The 24,691-nt window shown below is 35.7% G+C and overlaps 2 protein-coding genes across 3 annotated transcripts; one reads left to right on the top strand and one right to left on the bottom strand.

Moving 5' to 3' along the window:
* The first annotated feature begins 392 nt into the window (after positions 1–392).
* On the top strand, positions 393–13,489 carry LOC132205548 (NACHT and WD repeat domain-containing protein 2-like). The gene is made up of 30 exons (XM_059634653.1): positions 393–498; positions 978–1,066; positions 1,142–1,258; positions 3,226–3,429; positions 3,487–3,631; positions 3,753–3,978; positions 4,231–4,429; positions 4,507–4,749; positions 5,627–5,827; positions 5,886–6,025; positions 6,079–6,289; positions 6,543–6,787; positions 6,982–7,234; positions 7,284–7,456; positions 7,509–7,728; positions 8,127–8,339; positions 8,398–8,598; positions 8,949–9,121; positions 9,180–9,371; positions 9,753–9,887; positions 10,123–10,234; positions 10,296–10,402; positions 11,090–11,236; positions 11,292–11,411; positions 11,462–11,656; positions 12,184–12,401; positions 12,464–12,656; positions 12,789–12,947; positions 13,150–13,339; positions 13,393–13,489. The coding sequence occupies exons 1-30, from the start codon at positions 393–395 to the stop codon at positions 13,465–13,467; spliced, it is 5,202 nt and encodes a 1,733-aa protein (XP_059490636.1). The 3' UTR covers positions 13,468–13,489.
* Positions 13,490–13,937: 448 nt separating this feature from the next.
* On the bottom strand, positions 13,938–24,106 carry LOC132205053 (diuretic hormone class 2-like). 2 transcript variants are annotated; one of them, XM_059633891.1, is made up of 5 exons: positions 23,968–24,106; positions 16,727–16,854; positions 16,009–16,104; positions 15,745–15,762; positions 13,938–14,671 (listed from the first exon to the last, which is right to left on the bottom strand). In XM_059633891.1, exons 2-5 carry the CDS (start codon positions 16,813–16,815, stop codon positions 14,527–14,529), a joined length of 348 nt encoding a protein of 115 aa, XP_059489874.1. In that variant the 5' UTR covers positions 16,816–16,854; positions 23,968–24,106; the 3' UTR covers positions 13,938–14,526. The 2 variants fall into 2 exon arrangements, with proteins under 2 accessions (XP_059489874.1, XP_059489876.1); XM_059633893.1 differs by lacking the exon at positions 15,745–15,762.
* Positions 24,107–24,691: the final 585 nt, after the last annotated feature.

The raw sequence follows: 24,691 nt of genomic DNA, 5'->3' as shown, positions 1-24,691 counted from the left end.
ATTTGTTTAATTATAACTTTTTTGAAACCATTCGGTGAAACATAGACAGAAAAAGGACAATTTTGAGGTGATCATCTTAATTAAGTTTTGCACCCCACTTTATCCACGCCTACACTGGCCTGCACGATAAATTGATTTCGCCTTCTTGGAATGAAAACTCGATCGCCAAATAAAACACCTGCCTGCATTCGCCAAAATTGAATTGGGTTTCCAGAAGTCTCCGCGCCGCGTGTGTATTTCTTTCCCTTTTTCTTTATACATCAAAAGTTTTAATCGTAGCCATGGCGATCAGTCAACAAAGTGTGCGCCTCTGTGGTGCGCCCGTCATTGCGGCCCCCGCACATTCAAATTGAATTCTTTGATCAGTTGGTCCTCGACCGAGGCAAGGAGCCATGGACGACCGCACGGTGGACAGGATTTTTGCGGGCTCGCTCGAGCACCGCCTGCCACCCGTCAGCTCCAAGATTGTGCGCATCTTCACCAGTTCCACTTTCACAGGTGCATTTCCTCGAATTTTATTACCTTGTTTGCACATTGGAAGGGTTCAAACGTAATTTAGATCAAACTTTTCAAGGGGAAACTAAACTGCCATGTGTGTTGAAGTCATGAAAGTGGAAATGTTAATTTATGTTCTTTGAATCTCCTTCTTAAATTAGCAGATTTGCTTTAAGAAAGATAAATTTTTGGAATATATAAATAATAAATTATGATTTAAAATCACTTTAAAACCTTTTAAATACAAATTTATTTTTTACTTCTACTAGTTTTTTTTTTAATTTTGTTTTAATCTAAACCAACTCTTTAAACCATAGATTTTCTTATAAGAATTTTTATTCAAAAGATTTATATTTAATTTTAATTGTGTAGCTCCGTTACTTTGGAAATGCAGAACTGTAACAAACTATACTAGTTTAAACACAAATATAAAGCTTTTGATATTTTCAATTAATTTCCTGTAAACCCTAAATTACTGACAGACACTGGAATGGAGAGGAACACTCTGATGGCGCAAGTGTATCCAAAGCTAAAAGATTACTGCAGAGAAAAGCACGGGCTAGAATTTCAGGTTGTTCTAATCTTCGCATAATTGGACCAAAATAATTACGTTGACGGTGTGTTGGCAAATGTAATTAACAAAAAGGTGGTGGACATGCGATGGGGCGTGCGAGACGAAGCCACTGACGACCACATGACAACCGAGCTGTGCATGAGGGAGATCAGCAATTGCCAGCGTCTCTCAATGGGGCCCAACTTTGTGGTATGTCATTAATCTCCACAACAAGTGAAAAACGGCATGATAAGAAAAGTTATATTGCACAATAATATTTTCCATATTTAACAAATAATAAGACTCAATCTGAAATATATTGTCATATGTAATAAAAATTTAATTAAACAATTTGAACTATTTGAAATGATAAAATTAATTGTTCAATTTAATATTAAAAATACAATTTTTTTCCGGGTTTTTTATTTAGTGTGAAAGTATAAAGGGCACAGGCCGACAAGACACTTTGTCTTGGCCTGACCCAAAAAATAAAAAATAAAATAAAATAAACAGTATAGGCAAATATGAAAAAATGGGAAATTAAAGTTTTAAAAAAATATAATTTTGTAAAATAAATGTAAATTAAATAAATCAAAATAATTAATCTACACATTAATTGTGGTATTCAAATAAAATTATTTGAGCTTAAACTACATATTCCCTCTTAATTCTATAATATTGAGTCGTAAAGCATTTTTAATTTAATATTATTTATATGTAAATTAAAGTACAAAATACTAAAAATATAACTTAAATGCTAAAAAACAGCATTATGAAAAGTGAAATTTTCTTAACTCGCTGAAGATACTCATGAATCAGATGATTTTATTATCTGTCAAATTCTGGTCAGAGTTTCAACTGCTCGTTGCGTGCAATTACCTCTTTTTAATAAATAAACACGCCATTAACCAAGTGACATCTTTCGCGTGCATCCGAATTTCACATGTGAGCTATTGCTGCCGTGTACGTATATTTATTTTTGTATGGATTTGGAATGCAAATACGCCAGGAAGGGGTTCGCATACACACACGATAGAATACTTAATAAAAAAGGGCCACGACACCGCTGCGCAATATTTATAGGATTTAGTTTCGCCTGCAGTGCCTGGCACCAAAGTTTTCAATGCCGCCGCCGCCGCCACTCTAAAAGTCGCAGCCTCTTTTTTCCTCCCTTACTTTGAAACCTCTCTTTATTAGAGTAAAGTGACGCATGTAGTAATAGAAACACGTGATTTTAACACCGGTTGCTATTTCTGGAGCTTTCATTTGCATTTAGATAAAATACTCTCTGTAATCGACAGCTGAGCACTGCTCTTTGCAAAAGAATGATTAACATGCAAAGCGATTTATTTGCGATTTATCTTTTCAAACTAGTTGTGTTATTACACTGCGTTCACTGGAGAATTAGCACAGTTGGTGTGCTTATGCAAATGGCGTGCAGTTAATTAGGGTTGTGCTCTACTTACGAGCCAAATTACAATTATTATATTTGTAAACTTTGGTATAATTAACTGTGCTCTTAATCTGTTAAGTTTAAACTTTTAAAATTATTTCTCATGGAGCTCTGAAATTTGATTAAATTAAAAAAAAAAAATTAACAACAAATAAATACTAATAATCAGGGGGTTGCTTAATACACACGCATTTTAATTAACTTAAACACGCTTTATAATATAAATGTTGGTTTTAAAGGCATAAATTTTAGTATAGCTATAACATTTCTGAAAAGATTAATTAATTTTTATAATTAATATTATTTTTAAAGATTTTTACGTTTAACAGATTTGGAAATTTATATTAATCAAGTTTCTTAAATGAGCAAAAAAAATTTAGCAACGCCATTGTTAAAAACGAGTTAAGCAGCCTATTATGTTCGAAGATAACAGCATAAAAATTATCAAATTTGGGCAAAATTTAGAACTAGCTTTGATGATGCACTTAAAACGTAAAGTGATTTATATTGTTTGCAACTAGAGTTTAACACTAAAAGAATTTAAAACAAAAATTTATTTATTACAAAAAACAATTTAAAAATTTTAGTGATTCATGAATGGAAATTAAAAATTAAATCAAAATAAATAGTTATTAAAAAGTAAATTTTGTTTTATTAAAATTCTACTTGACTTATGATTTATGATACTAAAAAATAGAACTAATTATTATATCCAAAAATCAAGTGCTTTCTGGGCCAAAAGTACGGATACAGGCCAATTCCAACGTACATCGTTTCGGCGGAATTGCAACTGCTGCGGGACGAATTGACTGCCTTGAATGTTGACGGCAGCACTCTTGACCTCTGGTACAAAAAGGACAGCAACGCCGTGCCGCCCGTTTCGGTGCTGCAGCCGATTTCCTCAATCCTCGTCAATTTCAACAATAAGGTCAGACTCGATCGATCAATGTATTTATTTCTCCTCATTCGCAAATTACTATCGTAGCGAGTTCCGAAGCTGCAGCAGCAAGACCAGGCCATTTGGTGGGACACGATGGTCCGAATGCAAAAGCTGCTGCGCAAAGCGTCGCAGTCGCTGTTCAACGGCGGCAAAATCGACAAAGACACCATGCACAACTATTTCATGTCAGGTATAATAACGACGGCATCAAAATTTAACTCGTGACGTCAGCAGACTAAAGCAGCGCAATTTATACCCGGCGGGCTTTGTTTAATGCTTGAATCTAAATCGGCCGAATTTGTCTTTTGCAGTGACAGAGCGAGAAATTATTAACGGCATTCTAAATGTGAAAAACACCAAGAATCACTGTCTCGGTTACGTCAGGTACATCAACAACATCAATCTGCAAAACCTGAAAAAAGCCTCACTTTTTATCGACATTCTGAACCGGAGTCTCGACACGGAAGCTTGCAAACTGATGGCGGACCTCAGGGACGTTCGCCTGCCAAACAAAATTGAGGCCACTAATTTGCAAAGGTTGAATTTGAATTTGGCAATATAAATCATTAGCTAAACAATTAATTGAAAATTTGTTGTTGATTCAATTTTTTCGTTGATATTGAAAAAGAATACTCAATTTAAATTATCAAAATTCATTTAGAATATTTAATTAAAATCTTCGGCCCTTTAATTAATTATTTCAAATTTTTGTTGATCGGGTGAAAATATTTTTTTTTTTAAATTTAGTAAAAAGAAAATTGAAAAAGAATCCAAAAAAATAAATTAAAGGTACACAATTGAATGGATCGGGCGAGAGGGTCTGGATCCCGACACGCACTCCGAGTACCTGCAGCACTTCATCACGCACTTCTACAAAAACATGGTGAAGCTAATAGACCGCGCCATGCGGAAAGAGGACTCGAGCGCCCAGGGGCAGATCGTGACGGAAATCTTGCAGCACATGAACGCGTGCAACAACTGCGTCGAGGTTTTACACTCTTTTTTCCATTATTATAATTGGCAAGGATTCGCAATTAAAAAGCATCTCCCGTCTCTGTGCTAAAGGTGTTTTACGGTCGGGAGGACACCCTTGAGCGGATCAGGGCGCACCAGCAGGACCCCGAGGCCAAAAAACCACTGGTCCTGTACGGCGAGGGCGGCTGCGGCAAAACCTCAATGCTCTCAAAGGCGGCCTCCATGTCGCCAAAGTGGTTTCCCGGCTCTAAGCCGATTTGCATAATTAGGTTTCTTGGCACCACGCCTGACTCAAGCAGTCTCCAGCCGACCCTCGTGTCAATTTGTCAACAGGTAAAGTGACCAAAAGGTGTTTTTTGTAAACAGATCACATTTTCGTTAATATTTAAAATTACAATAGAGAAGCTTTTTCCGACTCTTTCACCAATTTAAATTTTAATTATTTAGAAATAGCTACACACATGATTTTGTAAATTTATCTATTTGATTTTTAAAAAATCCCTTCCATATTAATAAGAAAAAGTGCTGTTCAAATCTTAAAAGTGATTTTGAGCATTAAAGGCTGTGTCTACTAACAACATTATGATGCATTAAGAAGATTACATTCATTTATATAACTTTTAAAAGTCTATTTTTGATTTGGAGATCTAAAAATGTGCAATTTCTGATAAAGCTTGTTGTTGCTCATGCAGATATTAAAGGGCCAAATATTCGTGACTTAACTAAATACTGACAAAAATTAAAACCTAAATTGAAAATGATTTAATCATGTTTAAATGACAACATTGTTAAATACTCATCAGATCAAGGAATTATTAATTTATTTTTCCCAAATTTAATGGGAATTTTGCTAATTTACGGCACAACATTTTGTAGAGTTATATTTTAAAAGCAATTTTCCATCTTTATTTTTATTAAAATAAAAAATATATGAAATTTAATTTAAATTTAATTTGTAAAAAAGCCAGTAAAATTTGAATTTTAATGAAAAGAAATAAAAAATTAAATTTTTTAACAATACTAAAACTTTTTAATTTTAAAGGTTAACAAGCCAAAATATTAATTTATTTGAATAAATATTTTATTTTTAGATGTATATTCTATCAATTAAGTTTGCACAAAGTTGTCTTTTAGATACGATTATAATGATTACGTCTTGTAAATCTTTATATATTTTATTTAAATTAAGATATTTTTCACTTCAATTCAGGTTTCTTACAACTACATGTTGCCCTTTGAAGACATTCCCGACGACTTAGTGCCCCTGACCGCCTACTTCAAGTATCTTTTGACAATTGCCACGAAGGAAATGCCGCTGCTTCTTTTCCTCGACTCGATCGACCAGATGACGGGCGCGCAGGGTGCAAATAAAGTTTCCTGGCTGCCGACGAAAATCCCGCCCTACTGCAAAGTACACATAAACGAGTTAATCAAACGCCCGCGCATTTCTCGCTCTCTCTCTTCGGCAGATTATCTTGACGTGCGCCGCAGAGGCAGACAACCCAGAAATTTCCAGGGACTACCACCTGTTGAGGCGGATGATTGATGCCGATGAGAATTTTATTGAGATAACCGATTTAGGCGAAGATTTGGCCATGCAAGTTATAAGGTGGGGCGCAATAATTCCAACGGGAAAAATTTATTAAATAATATATATTCAAGAATGTGGATGCAAAAAGCGTGCAGGGACTTGACAAATTACCAGTGGCGTTTGGTGGCTAATGCCATTTCCAAATGCTCCCTCCCCATTTTCGTCAAATTGGTTTTCGCCGAGATTTGCCGATGGAGGAGCTACACTCGACCGCAGGAAACTTATTTGGCGTCGACAATCATGGATTCGATTATGATGCTTTTTGAGAGAATTGAAAAACAGGTCTTTATTTGAGAGGAAAAAATTCAAATTTAATTTTTATGAAATTTTTTATAGCGAAATTGCACTTTTTAAAGGTTCCGGGTTCCGGGCACTATTTAAAAATTACATATCTGATGGTTTTTTTTTCCAAAGTTTCTCATTGAAGTAATTTTTATTTAATTCTTTACCTTTTTCCGAAAATCATTTAAAAAAAATTTAGACTTAAAAAAGACTGATAAAGATAAAAAATTTTGATTTTAATAATTTTGTTTAGCATGGGAGGTTGTTGGTTTTCCACGCCTTGGCGTACATCACTGCGGCCAAGAGCGGTCTGTCCGAGTCCGAGTTGGAGGACTTGATTTCCCTGGACGACAAAGTCCTGGACGACGTCTATCAATACCACTTACCGCCTACCAGGAGGATCCCGCCTCTCTTGTGGACGAGGATCAGAAACGATTTGCCCAATTATTTGTCGGAACGTGAGGCTGACGGCGTCAGTGTGATGAATTGGTATCACAGGTGCGCTTATTTCGAGAGCAAAGTGAAAGCTTCTGCAAGTTTGCACGTGTTTGCTAATTGTTTGTTCTTAATTGGGTTTTTGACTCGTTACAGTTATTTTAAAAATTATTTTAGTTATCTCTTTTAATTAAAGTATATTGACTTAATTTTTTTGATTTCATTGAGAAAATGACTCAAATAATATAAAATTACAGACAGTTCCGAGATGCAGCACGAGAGCGATATTTCAAAAATAAGAATTTGTCAAATTATTTCCACTCGTCCATCGCCGACTATTTTCTCGGAATTTGGGGAGGAGGCGTTCCAAAGCCATTCAAATTTACAGAAATTCAGAGACATAGATTCAATTTGGCTTCAAAGGACAGTGCGGCTGATCGAAAAGTTCCGACACAGCCGTTAGTTTACTACAACAAAGAGGGAAAAGTCTCAAGATACAATTTAAGAAAAGTATAAATTTAATTTATTTTTTAATTCTAAGCTAATTTTGCATGAAAAGTTCGGTGAGATGCCGTTCCATTTAGTGCGGTGTCAGCGGTTCGACGACCTTTACGAACACGCCCTTTTCAACTATCAGTGGCTGCACGCGAAATTGTCCTCATGTCCTTTGCAGGCCGTCCTCTCTGACTTTGAAGACACGTGTTTGCATTTAACAAACAAAGAAACTATAAGGTGATTATTTTTAATAAAAAATTTGCAAAAAAAAATTAAAAATTTGAAACAGAGAATTGACATTGGTGGCGGACGCGTTGAGACTGGGTGGTGCGATTTTGGGCGTTTATCCCGACATGTTGGCCTCTCAGTTGGTCGGCCGACTTTTGCCTGAAATCGGCACAAATCCCAACGTTAAAAGGCTTCTGCAGCAATGTGATAAGGAAGGGCCGCACCACTCAGCCCTCATTCCGATGCATCATTGCTTGCACACACCCGGAGGTCCTCTCAAGGTGAGAAATTCTGAATTAAATTTATCAAATTTCCCTCTAATAAATATAAAAAAGTTAAAAATTAACAAAGCATTGTTGGTCCACTAATCAATCTGTTTCCATAAAGAGAAAAAAACGAGAAAAATGTGAGACAAACAATTTCCTGGAAAAAAGACAGTTATTATTAAAATTCTTTAATTTGAAAACGAAATTTGTGATTTACATTTGATACTCAATTTTAAATTATTTACAAGGAAAAATCAACTCTCAAAACGTTTCTCCTTTGTGAATTTGTCTGGCGGTGCAAATTCTGAACCAAACTTGTTCAAACATCAGCTTAAGCTAACATTAGTCCCAATTGTCCCAAATTAAAAGCGAGAATAATTTATGAAAATAACGCCCCGAATTTTGCGGCGCAGTATTCGCTGGAGGGCCACCAGTTCGCCGTGTTTGGTTTCAAACTCACCGCCGACTACCGCTACATTGTTTCCGTCTCAAACAAGTTCCTCACGTGGGACTTGGCCACCAGCGATTTGACCCGCGAGGTCAACCCGGACATCGAGGGCATCATGCAAAATTTGGTGCTCAGTCCGGACAACAGATACGCCGCTGCCTACACAAACAACAACAAAGTGTGTTGCGAGTTGAAATTGTGCGCGAATTTACTTTGGATTTTGGTTATTCTCTCAGGTCGTTTTGCTCAACATGCTGAGCAGCGAGTTCGTGATTTTGGCGTCGCCGTTGGAAAACGACGAGGAGATTCACGGCGTTTTCCTTCTGAATGCACACCTGCTCGTGCATGGAAACCGAACGTGGGCCCAGTTTAGTCTGCAAGGCGATTTGCAGGCAAACCACGATGGAGCCAGTTTTGTCAGCGCCGCTTTTGCCCAGGCAAGAAAATTTAAAAAAAAAAAATTGGATGAAAAGTTTTTTTTTATTTTTGCATTATTTTTCATTAGAAACAGTTTCGATGAAGGAAATTTCATTTATTTTTGAGGGAATCAAAATTTTAGAAATTTCGCACAAGTACAAAACCTGGAGTTTTTTTTTTAATAAATAAAAATAATATTTTAAATTTTCGTGAAGTAATAAAATTATTTATTATAGAATTGGTTTTTAAATCATTTCATTTTCACTCCAAAAATTAAATCATTTTTTACTTCTACCAAAATTGAAATGATTTATAACTGACGGCAATTTAATTCATTTTAAATGCCTTTTATCCTTTGTGCAAACGGAAGGCGGGAAAAGAGGATGACGGCGGCTGGGTGCGTAAGCCGATTTTGACCATGGAATGCCGCAGCTTGCAGACAATGAGATTTATCCTGTGGAGCGGCCAATTGGATAAGCCAGACATGATGCTAATCGCGAGCAACAGCGAAGGACTTAAAATGGAGCCGCTCGCTTTTCACAGGTACCTCTGCTTTAACAAAGGGAAGATATTTTAAAATGTGAAAAATTTAACCAAAAAGTGCAATGGCGCAAAACGGCGAGTGGACCAAAGTTTACTGCATGACTAAGGACAAAGGCGTGGTTGAGGCTTGCGTGGAAGGCGCAACTTGGAGGGTCAACAAGGAGTTTGAAGACCCGGGCGAACAACTTTTGCAGCTTAAACTCGACAAAGAGGAGGAGAATTTGTTCGGAACAACTTGCAATGGCTTTAGGTTAGAAATATTTCTAGCTCCAACTTTATGACCGAATATCAGAAAGGAAAAATTAAAAAAAAAAAAAAAAAATCATCATATACCAAACAGTAAAAAAAAAAAAAAATATCAGAATATTTTTATATGCATCTGTGATTTTTAGATTTAGTTTTATGAAAATAAAAAATTTCAAGATAACTCTTTCAAGTTTTGAAAAAAAAATCAAATTAAGCAAAGTTATTTTTTAATTTTATTAAATAATTTCAAATTCAAGCATCAACAAAAGTATTACATTTTAATCAAGTTTTCTGAAAATTGCCTTTCTCTTTTGGTTGGGTTTTAATTAAAACTGATTAAAACGAAGACAAATATTTAGCATATGAATTATTTATGTAATTACAGAATCTGGAACATTGAAAGCTGCACGATGAAATCATTCACTCTTGCGCACAGCGTTCGAAACATTTCGACGAAAATGCTGCAGTCCAACTCATGCGTACTTTCATTATCCAAAGATATTCTCGTCGCGGCAGTCAGGTTTGACGTTCATTTTTTTATTTATGAATGCTCGCTCGTCAGTCGTTATTTGCACGGTGAATGCTTTTAATGCGCAATCACCCGGACATATAAATCTCGACAATAACGACGAGCCGTAAAAAATTATGCAACCCGCGTAACCTGCTTGTTGCACATAAACCTTTATTACTATTCATAACAGCGGCGATTCAACAAGTTAGTTCTCACCAGAAAATATATGAATCTCTAATTTTAGGAAAAGTTTGTACGTGTGGAACGTCGAGTCGGAGCAACTGCTGAAAGTTCTCGACGCTCATTTCGGCAGAATTATTTCTCTCGAGCCTCTGACTATTGGCAACTGGAATTTGGTACACAAAAAAATCTCGAGGAAAACTTCAGGCCATAAAAATGATATATTTTTTTATTCAGATAATAACTTCATCGATCGACAGATCAGTCAAGGTCTGGAACATAAATAACATTTTTGAGCAAGTTCACGCGATCGACAGGCATGAACTGCAAATCGACGCAATCACGTGAGCTCAAAGTTTTACAACCAAATGACTTTTTGCTGGGATATGCAAGTTTTTCCAAGAATAATCTGATTATTCATTTAGGCCATCATCCATCATTTAGAGTAAATCCGTATTAATTTCCAAATTTTCACGTTTATCTAATGCTCATATAATTAATTACTTATTTCTATATTTATTAAATAACAAGTTCATTTAAAATTAATTTCAAATCTTGATTAAATATGGATGGAAATTATGTAATTAATTTTTATCATCTACGGGCGTACAAAGATTCCTTATTTGCGACCAGTGAGTAATAATTTTGAAAATAATATGCATTCATGGAGTCAAAAAATAAATATTCATCTCAATAACTTTACAAAAATTACGTTCTTCGATGAATTTCGTAAATTAAATTTTAGTATTTTTAAAAGATCTTAATTGATCGGTGCTAAAAAAATTAAATTATTTTTTTATCACTTGAAAAATGTTTGAAAATTTGACTTTGCAAGTATTTTGGAGAAAATTTAGCAAAATTTAAAATTTGTTTTACAGCGGTAAGAAATTTAAAAGTGTGATTTGCTCAGCTGAACGCTTTAAATAGTAAAATGTAATCCAAAAAATCATTCTGCTTTTAAATAAGTTAAATTTTTGTGGAGAATTATTTCATAATTTTAGGACAATTTTGACAATTTTTTCCATGTTCAGAATCGCGCAAGACGCCTGTCTGGCTATTACCGTGACGAGGGGTTGCGTCGGAGTGTGGGACTTGTTGACAGGCACCCAACAGGCCCGGCTGGCCGACAGTCCTTTGGGTGCAATCGTCACTCACGCCGAGGTCACCTCGGACGGCAGGTGCTAAAAAAGAGATTTCCATACTGTTTCGGGTTAATATTTACGGTTCATTTAGGTACATCGTGTCTGCCGAGTCGGGCAACTTGATCATTTGGAATCGCGCTCTGGAGAGCGTCATTTTTAAAGAGGAGCAGCCCAACATCAAACAGATTCTGCTGCTCAACAACGGAGAAAGGTTGATCTCGTTTTCCTTTTCGAGAAAGTTCTCTTAATTTGTCCGCAAAGGTTCTTGACGGCCTCCGGTCCGTCCGAGGGCGCTACAGAGGGATTATTAGTGGTAAGAACTTTGCCTGACGGCGAACGCGTTTGGGCTGCGAACTTCACGCTACACTCGAGTTTCAAGCCGGCCGTCGTCACTTGCGATAATGAGCACATTGTGATTTGCAACCAGGAGGACGCCTCGGCTGCTCCAAAAACAAGGTGACTTGATTTTTTTTTAGTTTAAATTCTTTAAAATTACTTTTCTATTAAGCATGATTTCCTTACGATATGATTAAATTCCCTCAAATGAATTTTTGTATAATAGATTTTTTTCTTAATTAATATATTTTCCTTTAATATAAAGTAATCGATAGTAATTAAAAAATTTAATTTCACTCTTTAAACTGGCTAGATAATCTTCTCCTCATTAGGAGAAAAAGTTTTGCCAATTTTGTAAAAAAAAAAAAAACTAAGTTTCGTTTGAGCCAATGAAACGGAAAAAACTTCTGAAAAATCCTAATATTATGAAAAATAAAAGGTTTTTTATTAAATTTTTTTTGTTCATATAAATGTAAAATATTTATTAACCTTTCTCTTTAATAAATTTTGTTAAAATTCAAAGAAAAATAACTAAAGGAAATCAAATAATGCAAAGATCAAAACATTTTTTATTAATTTAATGGAATATTTGTTAAAATGTGTTTCAATTAGTAAATTGTTTCCACTTTTTTAATATTGCCTAATAGCAAAAAAGCGAATTCGCGGCGAGGTAGCGTTTCGAGCACCTCGGGCAGTCTCCACTCGTCCAGGAGTAGCAAATCCAGTCGCTCGGGTTCAGCTCGGAGCCGCTCGAATTCCGTAGGTTCGACATCCTCCGGCGGCACAGGCCCCACCACCAAAGAAACTCTGCTGGTGTTTGACGCAGAAACCGGCAACCTGAATGCAAAATTCCAACTAAAATCCGGTTTGACAAAAGAAAAACGCTGCTTTTTGCATAAATCGAGGTTTGACGATAAATTTGCTTAGGGAAGGAAGTGTTGCAAATTCTGGCGATGCCCAACAAGGCGAACCTGGTGGCCGTGATTGATTCGGATAAAGCGACCGTGGTCGATATTCGCGGCGGCGGCAATGGCACAAACGCCAAAGTTTCGAGGACGATCCAGAAATGGGGTGGCTGCTGCACGCAGGACGGCAAGTACGGCCTCTACGCCCCGACGCGGTACGGAAAAACAAACATTTTCCTCAATTAAAAATAAAAAACAATTGTGTACATCTGCATTTCAAAGAGCTTTCTCTAATTGCACCTCGGGCGGTTTCATCATTTTTTCCTTCTTATTTTTGCTTCACACAGCGGCGGTTTGCAGCTGCTGGAACTGAAACACGGAGCGACTGTCAAAACATTCATCCCAAAAGTTGCTGAGGGTGTTTTTACTGTCATGTCGCTGTTCAATCAAACGGACGAGTATGTGCTCTACTACCACAGTGGCAGAAGAACTTTGCGAATTTTCAAGTATGGAATTTTTATTTCCTATTACGATTCCATCACTTTTTGAATGATATTTTGATCAATTGTATCAAAACAAATATATATTTATATTGCTTTAAAATATAAGCTTATTTAAAAAAAAATAAGTATTTTATATTTGTCATTTTTATCCCACAAAAAATTATATCTCAACTTTCTCAGTTTGTATTTTTCATCTTCTTTGTAGAACCGCAGACGCGAGTATGATTGCAAATTACAAGGTGCAGGCCGAGTTGAGCGCGATCGCGAGCACCAAAGATGGAAAGGCGTTGGTGTTGGGCGCGGTTGATGGATGCATCTCGGTGCTCGCCCTCGCCGATCCGAGCAAACCAGAAATGATCTCTTTCCTGTCCACTTTGCCCTCGAGAGACGAAAAAGTATAGGCAAATTCAATTTCCTCCAAAACTTCCTACTCTACATTCTTTTGCAGTGGAAAAAGGAGTCCATGTTAAAACACCACGAAATCGACGACATCATTCAGGACGCGGAAAAGCAGGGCGCTTGAAAAAAATGCGTTTCGTATATAATTTGAATTTGTTGAAGAGATTATTGCATTTTAATTATTGTTGGTAGAAAAAATATAGCCATGGTATATTATTGCAAATGTTACTTTCAATGGAAATAACCAGAGTTGAGGACAAGCAACTTGAAATTTTTTTTAATTAATTTAGAATGAATTACGAACGAAGTAAATCATGAAAAATTTTATGATTGATTTCCTTTAATCGTCAAATCGAATACATTAAAAAAAAATTTATTCGTTCTTAGTTATTAATAATTTGATAGTATAAATTTTTCTATAGCCATTTGATTTAAAAGTCAATATTTATTTACCTTATTTTGCTTCCTAAAGGTCCCAAAATACATTCAACATGATATGTTGGCTCTGGCACAAAACCCAATTCGTCAAAAGTGTGACGTGCTTTTGTGGGAAAGAAGGGGAATATGTCAAAGATGAAAAAGTACTGTGACTGCATATGTTAGACTTTTATTGATAAACCTTGATACAGACCTACTGTGCGCTACATAATATGTGTGTGTGTATGTGTTGGCGGAGTTTCTCTCTTTTTTTTCAAACATTACATTTTATTTATTTAATTAATCTACGTCGATTCCAATACAGCATGGAGAATTGCACTGATAATATTTGCGACAGATCATAGTAGGGAGAGAGAGAGATGAAACGACCGTTGCAGGCCAGGAAGGCAATCACGCTGCTAGTGATGCGGTTGCTAATCACGCTACGTACGGAAAGATCGAATATACACGTGGACAATTAATCAATCCTGCCGAGGAAAGCAGCATCGAAATCGAAGGTAGAGATAAAAATATACATCGATCTGCTGTGCTAAAACACATATGTATGTAGGTACAAATCTGCTGGGTTATACTTTTTATTATTATTATTATTATCGGGCGAGAAAATGAGGAGAAAGGACGAAAGGAGCCTCTGGGTGGGAAAACTTCTTGATTTGCATGCCGGAGTTGTGATAATGAGTGTCGAGAAAAGGAATAGAGCCCGAGGAATTTCGGAATTAAAAACGTGTGGAATAATTAGGAGGGATTAGTTGCCGGTGAAGAGAACTGCGTCGCGCTTCCTGCGGCCAGGCCCTCCTGCGTACGAGGCGGCCGCCAGTCCGAGCAGGTGTTTGGCCGTCTGCGATCCCGAAAAGCCGCGACTCATGCCGAAATCCAGGCCTCGTTTTGAGCTGCGAAAATCAGCGAGAGGACTCGCGTTGTTATTGCACTCGGCAGGCAAAACGTGCAGCAAAAACGAACACAGAGTGAAAGAGAAAGAGAGCAAGCGGAACTACACAGGCTTTTGTTGTAATCCGTCGCGGCTGAAATATGCATGAGAATTCATTATTCATAAATGCTTTCCACATCGTGCAAAACGACACTGTGCAGCTCCTCACACCGAGGAGCTTTCGCTGATGCTGCGGCCACTCTTTTTTTTTCATATTAGAAAACTACTGGAAATTAAATTCTATTTAACGCCTTAATTTTAAATTTTGTAGATAGTTCAAGGTATTGAATTAAAAGTGAAATTAGTGGCGCTTCAATAAATAATTCTTACACACCTTGAAACTTTTTAACGAATCATTCAGTCTTAAATTACATCCACATTATTATGAAATGACTCGGCTTTTTATTCAAGCTATAAGATATTATTATTTTGAAATATGATAAAAGATTTAAATAATTCAGAAAAAATTTGGGATGTGCAGTGAAATATTCTTGAACCGGCTAAAATTAATTAATAAATATATTAAATTGTTAAAAAGGTTCAATATTTAAGAATTATTATTTCAAAATTATTTTAATATATATCAAGATCTTTTTTACATCAAAAACTTTTATTTCCTGAGAGAAAAAAGCTAAATATTCTTAAAATTTCCAGTTTTTTTTTTACCACCAGTTTGTGCCTTTGGGTGATTTGTGTGTGTTGGGTTGTGCAAAACGAGCTTCATGGCAAGTGAGGTGCAGTTTTGACGTTTTGAAAAGGCAGGCATGCGCGAAATGTCGGAAAAAAGTTTGTTTTAAGAATCTGCTTGGCATGATATCGAGTGGAATTTGATCGTAAATCTACTGTCTGAATGAGAAAGAGGAGAGTGTTCGGAAGAGGTTCGAATTTTAGCATCTACTCGCGTGAATGGTTTTTATTATGTATGAAAAGATATATGTCTGATATTTACATTTTTAAAAGAGCATGCTAAAGTGGATCAAATCAAATGAGAAAAACCAGAACTCAGAGTATACGAATTTTTATACACATATTTACCTCTTTGGGGTGTAAATTCTTTTGTTCCGATGAAACAAGAAATTTACCAGCATTAGTTAATTTTCTTTTCTCGAAAATTTTTAAATTTTCTGCTTTTTTTAATTAGAAATCAACTCGGCAAAGCTCATAAATTAAGACCACACAAATATATAATTATTATTTTTCTGCTATAAAATCAAAGTTTGTGCTTTCGTAGCAGTTTGTGCAGCTTTCAAATTGTGGTGCTGTTGACGACAAGCAGCACATTTGTGACGCGCAAAATACCTCTCGAGCTCCTGATTCCTCAACATCGATTGTCCCAGGCGAGCCAAAATTTGGAGCATCAGTTCAGGATCCATGTCGGTCTCTATTACTTCGTTGCTGAAACAGAGTTAACAAGGATTTTCCAAGTGCACGTAATTAAGTTTAATAATATATCTTATAATTAAAAGAATAAAATAAAATTTGATTTTTAATCCATTTTAGAAATTAATAATTTAAAATTTATATTTTATTTTCTATTTATTGTTAATTTTAATAAATTAATTTGTTGGATTTTAAATTCAACAAATGTAAGTACCTGAAGAGTTACAGGAAGAAAAAAAATGTAATTTTCTCAATCAGATATAATCAAAATCATGTGTGTCACATTTTCAGGAAAGATTAAATGAGTTTATATGAGACCTAGAAATGTTCCATTGATATCTGATAAATGAAAGAACAAAATTTGATTAAAAAAGTAAAAAAATTAATTCTACAAATTTAATAGTTACTAATAAATATATTAAATAAAAGAAAATTTTGAACAATTATTGATAATCATTCTAGTTGCCAATGGTTGCACCTTAAAAATATATTTTTAACTCTCCCTAATTTTGTATCAAAAATTAACAATGCTCCAGGAATTGCTTTTTAAAGAAATGATTCAATTGAATTCTTGCTCTTATGCTTGCGTCGGTCGGCGCAGGAGCAGTTGTTGGGAGTGTTTTGAGGTCAAACTCACCTTGGATTGATTAGTGGAGATCCATTTGCGCAGGCCATCAGGCATAACGTGATAAGCGCGAACAGGGTGGCTGCAATTCCTGGCCTCATCCTCTCTGTTTCTGTCTCTCTAATTATATTTTTCTAACGCTGCAACACACGATAAATTCATTGAGCAAAACTCGCACCCCCGCAAATTAACTCGATGGCACCCCTAGCTCATAATATAACAATGATGATGGTAATAATGGCAAAAATTACTGCCCACATCTCGTCGCGTCCAATTTGGACTGTTTATGTTGCTTGCGCCATAATCGGCCGTACCAATTCATTATTTCTCATCTCGCAAAAAAAATATACGGCGTGGCAGTAAAAATCTTAATGGCTGTGCGTGGTCAGCCGGCCTGCCAGCTTTCCGATTTCGCTGCCCCCCGCGGGGCCCGGCCGACCCCTGCCGCGCCCCTCTGCTCGGGCCCTCAACTTTTCTTTCGTCACAATAAGTAAATTTGCATGCTCAGCCTGGCAGTCCTGCTGCGCATCTCTTTCTCTCGCTGGCGCGTGTGAAATGCACAGAAAAGAAAAACCTTTTTACGCTGCCTTTCGTCCGTTTCGCCCTTTTTTTGTTTGCACTCTCTCATTAAAGCGGCCTCCACTCGCCAGGAAGGGCCGGGATATCAATTTCCTCATTTAGAGAAGAGAGAAAAAGGCCTGAGCGTGCCGTGGATTCGCAACACACACGGAAGTATCATTGACGATTCCTCCGTTGAAATGCCGCGGAATGGAAGCATATTTTCTGAAGACTAAAAAAAAAACATAGAAATCGGATATACTCGAGAATTTTCATTTCATATTATGATGGCTTATCAAAATGTTCAAACTTTCAAAGATCATAGATATTTTTATCTTATCATAATAGTATATATTCATGATATTATACTAAATTTTCGATTAAATGTTTATTAATTTTATCATTTCAAATAATCAATAAAATTTTTTTACAAAATATTGAGTTACTAAGAAACATATTAAAGCATAAAATTAATTCATATTTTTTTAGTAAAAAATAAATAAAAAATTATAAATTTAAATTATTAATAAATATATTAAAATGATGTTAAGTTGTTTAATAATAAAACAAAAGTTTATATTTCTAAAGACAACACAAAAATAAATTTGTGCAAGATACAACAATTTTTTACTTGGGATCTAGGGAAAAATGTTTGAACAAAAAGCTTGCCCACGTAATTAATTAGCATAATAAGCTTTCGTAATTTACTTGTTCTTTTCACGTTTTGACTTTACGCGGGATACAAATGCTCGGCACGCGTTCCACAGACGGACTCACGTCCTCCATGAATTATGCAATGAAAAATTGCAATCTTCTCAAGAATCCCCGCGTTTCCCTCTTTGCATTTTAAACACGCCCGAAAAGCCGCGAGGTTTAATTTCATTTTGTTATACATTTGCCGCTGGCGAGAAAAAGGTCATTCTGCGTCAGCACCGACCGAAAAGCACACTGTGGAGAGTAAATTCAAATCGTTGAAGCTTGAAATCGCGAGAGCTGTAATTACTGTTTGCAAAATCCACCGGCGGAAGCGCGGTCGCATAATTACCAGGCGGGGGTGTATCTGTTGAATAATACAGGGGGAGCAGCTCATTTGAAATGCTGCCACTCCACTTAAGAGACCGTGATTGATTCCAGATCGCTCAAAATTAGCGTACGTCTCTCGAGGCCGATACGGAAATCTGTAGATTGCGTGGGTAGAGACAGAGCGAGAGAGCCTTTGCCGGAATCGACAATGGCAATTACAAATAAAAGCGTCAGCAGATGAGAAGTCTTGAAACACGCAATTTACTTAATGAATAATTACGCCTATTGCCATAATTAGCCTACAGCAGCTTCTGAGATTTTCTCTTGATTGTCTGAAACTTTCGGTCCCTTTAATTTCTAATCATGTAAGAAGGAAATATTTCAATTTTCAAAATTTAAACGCAATACTTGATATGTTCTTTTAGTGTCACATTTATTCACATTTTGAATAAATATTTAATTTATTTCAAGGAGTGTAATTAGAGAAATAAAAAAAGAAATTTGGAGAAATTATGAAATGTAAATAATATTTTAACGTTTTGTTTGTAACAACACAATTATTTGAAATGATTATTTAAAAGTTATGTATAAAATTGAAGAGCTATTGTAATTAAGGAGAATAATTTTTGAGTGTCAAGCAAGAATAATTCGTTTGTATAGGGAAAGCAAAGAAATTTCTATTCCATCATTCAATATCTCGATTGGCAACACGGTTCGCTTACAAAATGTTTTTGCAGAACCAACAAGTCTTTGACACCGCAGATGATTTATGGCCTCACATCGTTCAGGCTCGCGGCTTTAAAAGTCAATTTTCCAACTCACTCGCCGGAGTAAAATCATTTTGGCATTAACGGCCCACCTGAAATTTATATCCCTTTTCAAAAGGAGTAGCACTTTCTTTGGCCCCAGGAATAGATCGAGTAATGAATTGCTTTAATTGCAATTGCGAAATTAGCATTTCCATTGTGCAAGTGAAACTCGTAAAGCTCCGCTCTTGCCAGGTAGTCTGTCTTCCGGCGGCTCCGTTTAATCTCGGCTTTGAAGAATTCCTCGGCTGTGACGCGTGCGGCGCATCTCACCCTCCAGGAATGTAATAAAACATAAGACGCGCGCCTCCTTTATACTCAAAGAAACAGCTTTACGATCAAAAAGGGCGGCGCTTTTGTTTTCGGCCGGCAGGTGATGATTAATTTTTTGCCCCAGTTAAGCTATCCGGTGTCAAATGAAAGAGCCGAATCGGTTCGGCGATCGCCAATTTCAATTCTGCTTGTTTGTTTGCTCTCTATCTCGCGGCTGCAGCTCCCAGCTGAATCGCTTTAGCGTGAAATTTCACGCGACGCCGATCGTAATTGGATTGGATGGGAGGAAAAAAAGTACGACCTTGCCTGCAGGGAAAAGTGATTTCATATAATATATGCCTTGAAATTGCAAGTTGGATACACGTGCAGTGAAGTAGAAGTTAAGAGATTTAAAATTCGAACAACAAAAGTAAATTATTTTAAGTTGAAAACTTTTGAGAAGCTAAATTTTTTAGTTTTATTTTCAATTTATTTATTATTCATCTTAAATTTTTTATTTACAGAGAGAGCAAACGGAGAGATAGATCAACCAGGACTGCTTTAAATGGTATGTTCCAAAATTTTGAAAAAAAAATTCAAACAATATTCATCAACATGAAGTCTTTTCTGCGTTGAGGAAATTAGAAAGAAAAGAAATGTTCGCTCATGAAACAGGTTTTTTTATATGGAATTTATGTCAAATTTTAAGATAATTACTTGCTTCAATTTGCTCTTGATAGAGTGTGTAAAGAAGTTAATAAACAAATTCAATTTTTCTTTACTCGTTTTATGATCTTTTTAAATTAAAAATGTTCTTCTGTAGTATCAATATTTTTTAAAACTTACGCAATCTTTCTGACAAAGTAATTATTGTAAGAATAAAATGTCTTATTGTGCCTTTTGAATTTGGACTCCTTGCCAATTTTTGCCAAATAATCTGTTTCTGACGTAATGGGAAAAAATACTATTACAGACAAGAAGTTGGTGAGTTGGAAAATTTCTGTCTTGCAGAAGAGAAAGAACGAAAGAAATGACAAGTTATTTGTTATTCTTTGGAAATTTTGGACCAATCACATGCAGCCGTCGGCCATGGCGTATTAAGAGAAAGTCAACTAATAGCATTTTTTACTATTTGGCTCTTCTTGTACACGAAAATTGAAAATGTTTATCGTGGATCTTCAGAAGAGATTCTTTAGAAAGTGAAGAAATCATTTTTCCTCCTTTTCATTCCATTCCCTTTAAAAAATGTATTGCCTGCTTTTTAATTCTACTCATCCAATCGTTTTTTCCGTCTTTCATTGAAGCTTTTTCCCGAGTTTTTTCATGCAATTGTTTCTCTCTGAAAGCAATTTAACTTGTACACCAATGCTTTGCAATAATTTTTTTTATTCAAAACAGCAATTCACTTCAGCAAATCATGTCATTCACACGAGCAAACTCCGTTCCGTGATTTACGCTTTTCGTATAAATGTTGTGTTAATTTTGAACTAAATCTTCATGCTCAATTTAGTACATAAATAATGTTATTTTTCCTCCGAAGTAAATTACAGTTTTGTTAACAAATGTGATGAATAATTTCCCGTTGTTTCTGGTTTGAGGCGCATAAAACGTATACCGCGAAATATGTACACATAAAATTTATATGCTTTCGCTCGTAAACAAGCGACGGACGTAAAAACAAATATTTCCCGTTCGCCCGCTTGAGCCGCACCACGCATTACAACAAATTGAACGATATTGCAAATGGCGAGACCGGAACGTTACATTTAATGACGAGCAGACCTTTATTTCTTTCTTTTCCTTTGGACGCAACGCGATATTTTTATTATTGGCTCAGCGAGTTGTCAGCAACAGGTCGGTTTATTGGATGCACACGTGGCGCCGACTCCTCTCCTTTTCCTTTTACTGATTGTGCACCCTTTGATCATTTATTCCTTTTGTCAGAGTATCGTGAAAAACATAAACTGCAATTTGCTTCTTGCGGCTCGCACTTTTTGCGACTCGCTCGACCGCTGAAATTGGACTTATGCACCCCGCACGAGCTGCGTGGTCAGCGGGTCTGCCTAGTTTTGAATTTGCAGGCGTTTTATTAACAACCGTCAACGTTTTTTTGCTTGATAAAAGAATATAAATAGTTTATTTTGAATATCTCGAATATCTATATAATAATTATAAATTAATAACATTTCTAAAAGATTTGGATTAGTTGCAGTTTTGATACTCGGTTATGTATATAATAAATATTACTGCCAACTTCATTGAATTAAATTTTAAGAGAAAGTTTTTACTAAAATTCAGATAAATATATTAATGTTTTGCCCAAAAAATATTCGATAATACAATGGGTAATAGTGATTAATTACGAAGGCCAAAGTTAAATATCCGGAAGGCTTTTCCAAAAACCTTTATTAGATGTAAATTTATTATGTTCTGCTTTTTCATCTTTCTCTAACAACTCGAGGCTCAAAAAATAAAATAAAAGTTATAATGGGTAATAATACTTCTTAAGGAAATTATATAATTTAACATTGAGAAAAATGAAAATTTTTCCTCTAAAATTAACAAAAGCCTCTTTCTTCTATACAATAAAGGTTACCTCTTGGAAACCAATTTAATTTTTGACCAAAATTAAAATTGTGCCTATTAATCAATAAGTAAACTGGTATAAGTTGTCTTTTGCTTTTGCAAGAAAAATCCAACATAATCTTTAAAAAATACAAAACTACTACCCTGTCGTGAAATTTGACCAAAGCCTATCAAAACGTTTTTTTATCTTTTCCGCGCACGATTCTTCCACAAAGCAGAAAGGTCAGAGCTGCTGGTTGAATTTTGCACGTAGCTCTGGAAACAACGAACGGATGCGCCATTCTCGCCCTCCAGAGACAAAACGTCATCGCAAAACTTTAATTCCTCCGCGCACACAAAGGTCTCGCAATACAAACTGCTATGTTTATCTTGCCGTGAATTTTCATTACTTTCAGCGCGACGTAATTGAATATGGAGTGTGTGTAAAACTTTTGTGTAATGAATTCGCAATTAAATTTGCACACATGAACTTCCAACTAATTCCTTCCGCAAATCCCCTGTACGGTTCTACGATCAAGTTTGTGTGAAGAACAAAACATTTTTCTGCACCAACTTTTAATGCATTAAATTCAATTTTGCATGGGAAAAATAACACAAAAATTTGATTTGAGATCAATCAGTTAATTGTTTTTCTGCTTGTTACGTGCTTATTAACTTAAGATTGTCAATCTTAAACTTAAAAAAAAAAAATGAAAATTGTTCTTAAAAATTATTATTTTTATAAGTATGAAAGTGAATTTGCAACTAAAAGTATTATTATAAGCATGACAGTATATGAAAGAGTCTCTACAAATTATGAAAATAATATTTTTAATATTCTAAAAAGAAATTGTGGCATCGAGAACTGAATAAATTTGGATAGAAACGTTAGTTATAAAATTTAGTTTTAATAACAATTTTTGTCAAAGTTGACTTCATCAAATATGCCCTAATTAATCCGTATGCTGCGAACTTATAAAAAAAAAACACAAAATTTTGCTCATTTGAGAGAAGCTTTGGAAATGGGAACGGTTCATAAAATATGTTTTAGATATTTTGTTATAAAAGATATAAATTTGATTCAAAAAGCTGATCTTTCGTGTAAGCTAATCAAGTCTGTTGTGCCGAGAGCTCTTTCACAGCCACTCCGATCGCAATATGGCAAAAATTCAATTTGGCCGCAAATGGTGGGCGCGCGTGCATTTTTCAGGCCGTTCGCCCGCGGCTGCCGCGCTCGATGGAAAACTTCTTTGCCTGTGCTGGAAGAGCATATCAGCAAGAAACTTCTCTCCCCCTTGTAATCTAAGTTGTACACAGACGGTCATTGTTGTTGTGCAGCCTATCAAGCTTCTGCACTTTTGACCTTTGCGGAGCACAAGGAAAAGTATTAATTCGCCGCGATTACAAACGCATTCAACCTCAAAAAGGGAGAAATGAATAATTTTTTTCATGGGAGAAAAAGAGTTATTTTTCTTTCGGATGAGAAAAATCCACGCAAGGCGTTCTCATTAGTGTCCATTTATCAACAGGTTTCTGCTTCACAAGCTAATTAGTCCTTTGAATTTGTTTCAACCGGAGGTGACGGCAGATGAAATGATTGTTCACAAAAGAGAAAAATTACTCAAAATAATGAGGAATGACATAACACAATTATTATATAATGTCATTAATTTTTTTCTATTTGAAATAATTCTTTGTAGTAAGATGTTGTCGATGAATTGAAAATTAGAGAGATTTTTCTTATTTTTTCCTATTCAATATTTTTCATTTGAACAACAAAAATTATCAAGTAAAATCGGTTTTTAATTCACAGACGTTTGCAAAAACACCCAAATCTTAAATTTTCTCTGCCATACTAAGTATTTTATCATCTCTCTATAATTCATACTTTCAAATAAAATGGTTTGAATGGTGAAATATTTCTAAGCCAAATATAAATTTGCAGGAAAATAATTTGAACAAAATCAGTAAGATGTGAAAAGTAGGAACGATGCTGACAGCAATTGCAAATAATATGAGATGAATTAGCAAGTGTCAGTGAATACTCACGTAGTTTGAGCCGAAATTTGCCGGGACCGTGCGGCGCGAACTTGTTGAGTGGCCGAGAGAGATGTTTGGCGGGCGGCGAGTGCTTAAATACACGGGCAGGTTGCGTCGAGCCGAGAGCACGGCGCGAGCGCGGCTTGCGAGGGCGTGTGTTGCAGAGTGAAGGGTGCACATCAGACACCCTCTCACACGTCATCATCCGTCAAAACGCGACTTAATTGCCACCCTCCCTCTCGCCCGCGCGTCGAGTGCAAAAATAATAAAAAGAAATTAATCTAACCGTTTTCCTTCCGGAGTTTGACCCGCTTCCAATTCCAAGAATTACATCGACGCATTATTTGAACGGTTATCAAAACTTTTTTGTCGCGGTCTATTTCCGAAAGTGTTATTGTTTCGCGTAACTGTTTTCTATGCAAATTTTTTTTCTCTCCACTATAGCAAATTGAATCTGGAAAAAAAGCTACAAAGCAAAATGACAACGAGATGGGAAAAGTTTTAGAAGAAAAATGGTGGAACTTATAAAAAATAATTGTCTTAGCATTGCTGTATCCTATACACATTCACCCGTGAATTTAGATGAAAAATTTAACTCGTTTTGATACTAAAATTTTAAATTATAATTACACAACTGAAGTAACTGGAAACGGACTAATTTGAAATAATTTGATGTAATTTTACAGTTTAAAAATCTACGGCCAAGTCTTGCATTTTTTTTTTTTATAAAGCA

The sequence above is a fragment of the Neocloeon triangulifer genome, unplaced genomic scaffold (assembly GCF_031216515.1).
Source record: "Neocloeon triangulifer isolate White Clay Creek 2 clone unplaced genomic scaffold, ASM3121651v1 ptg000002l, whole genome shotgun sequence".
Classification (NCBI taxonomy): Eukaryota; Metazoa; Arthropoda; class Insecta; order Ephemeroptera; family Baetidae; genus Neocloeon; species Neocloeon triangulifer.
Note: the sequence above shows the minus strand (reverse complement) of the source record. Positions and strands in the feature narration are given on the sequence as shown.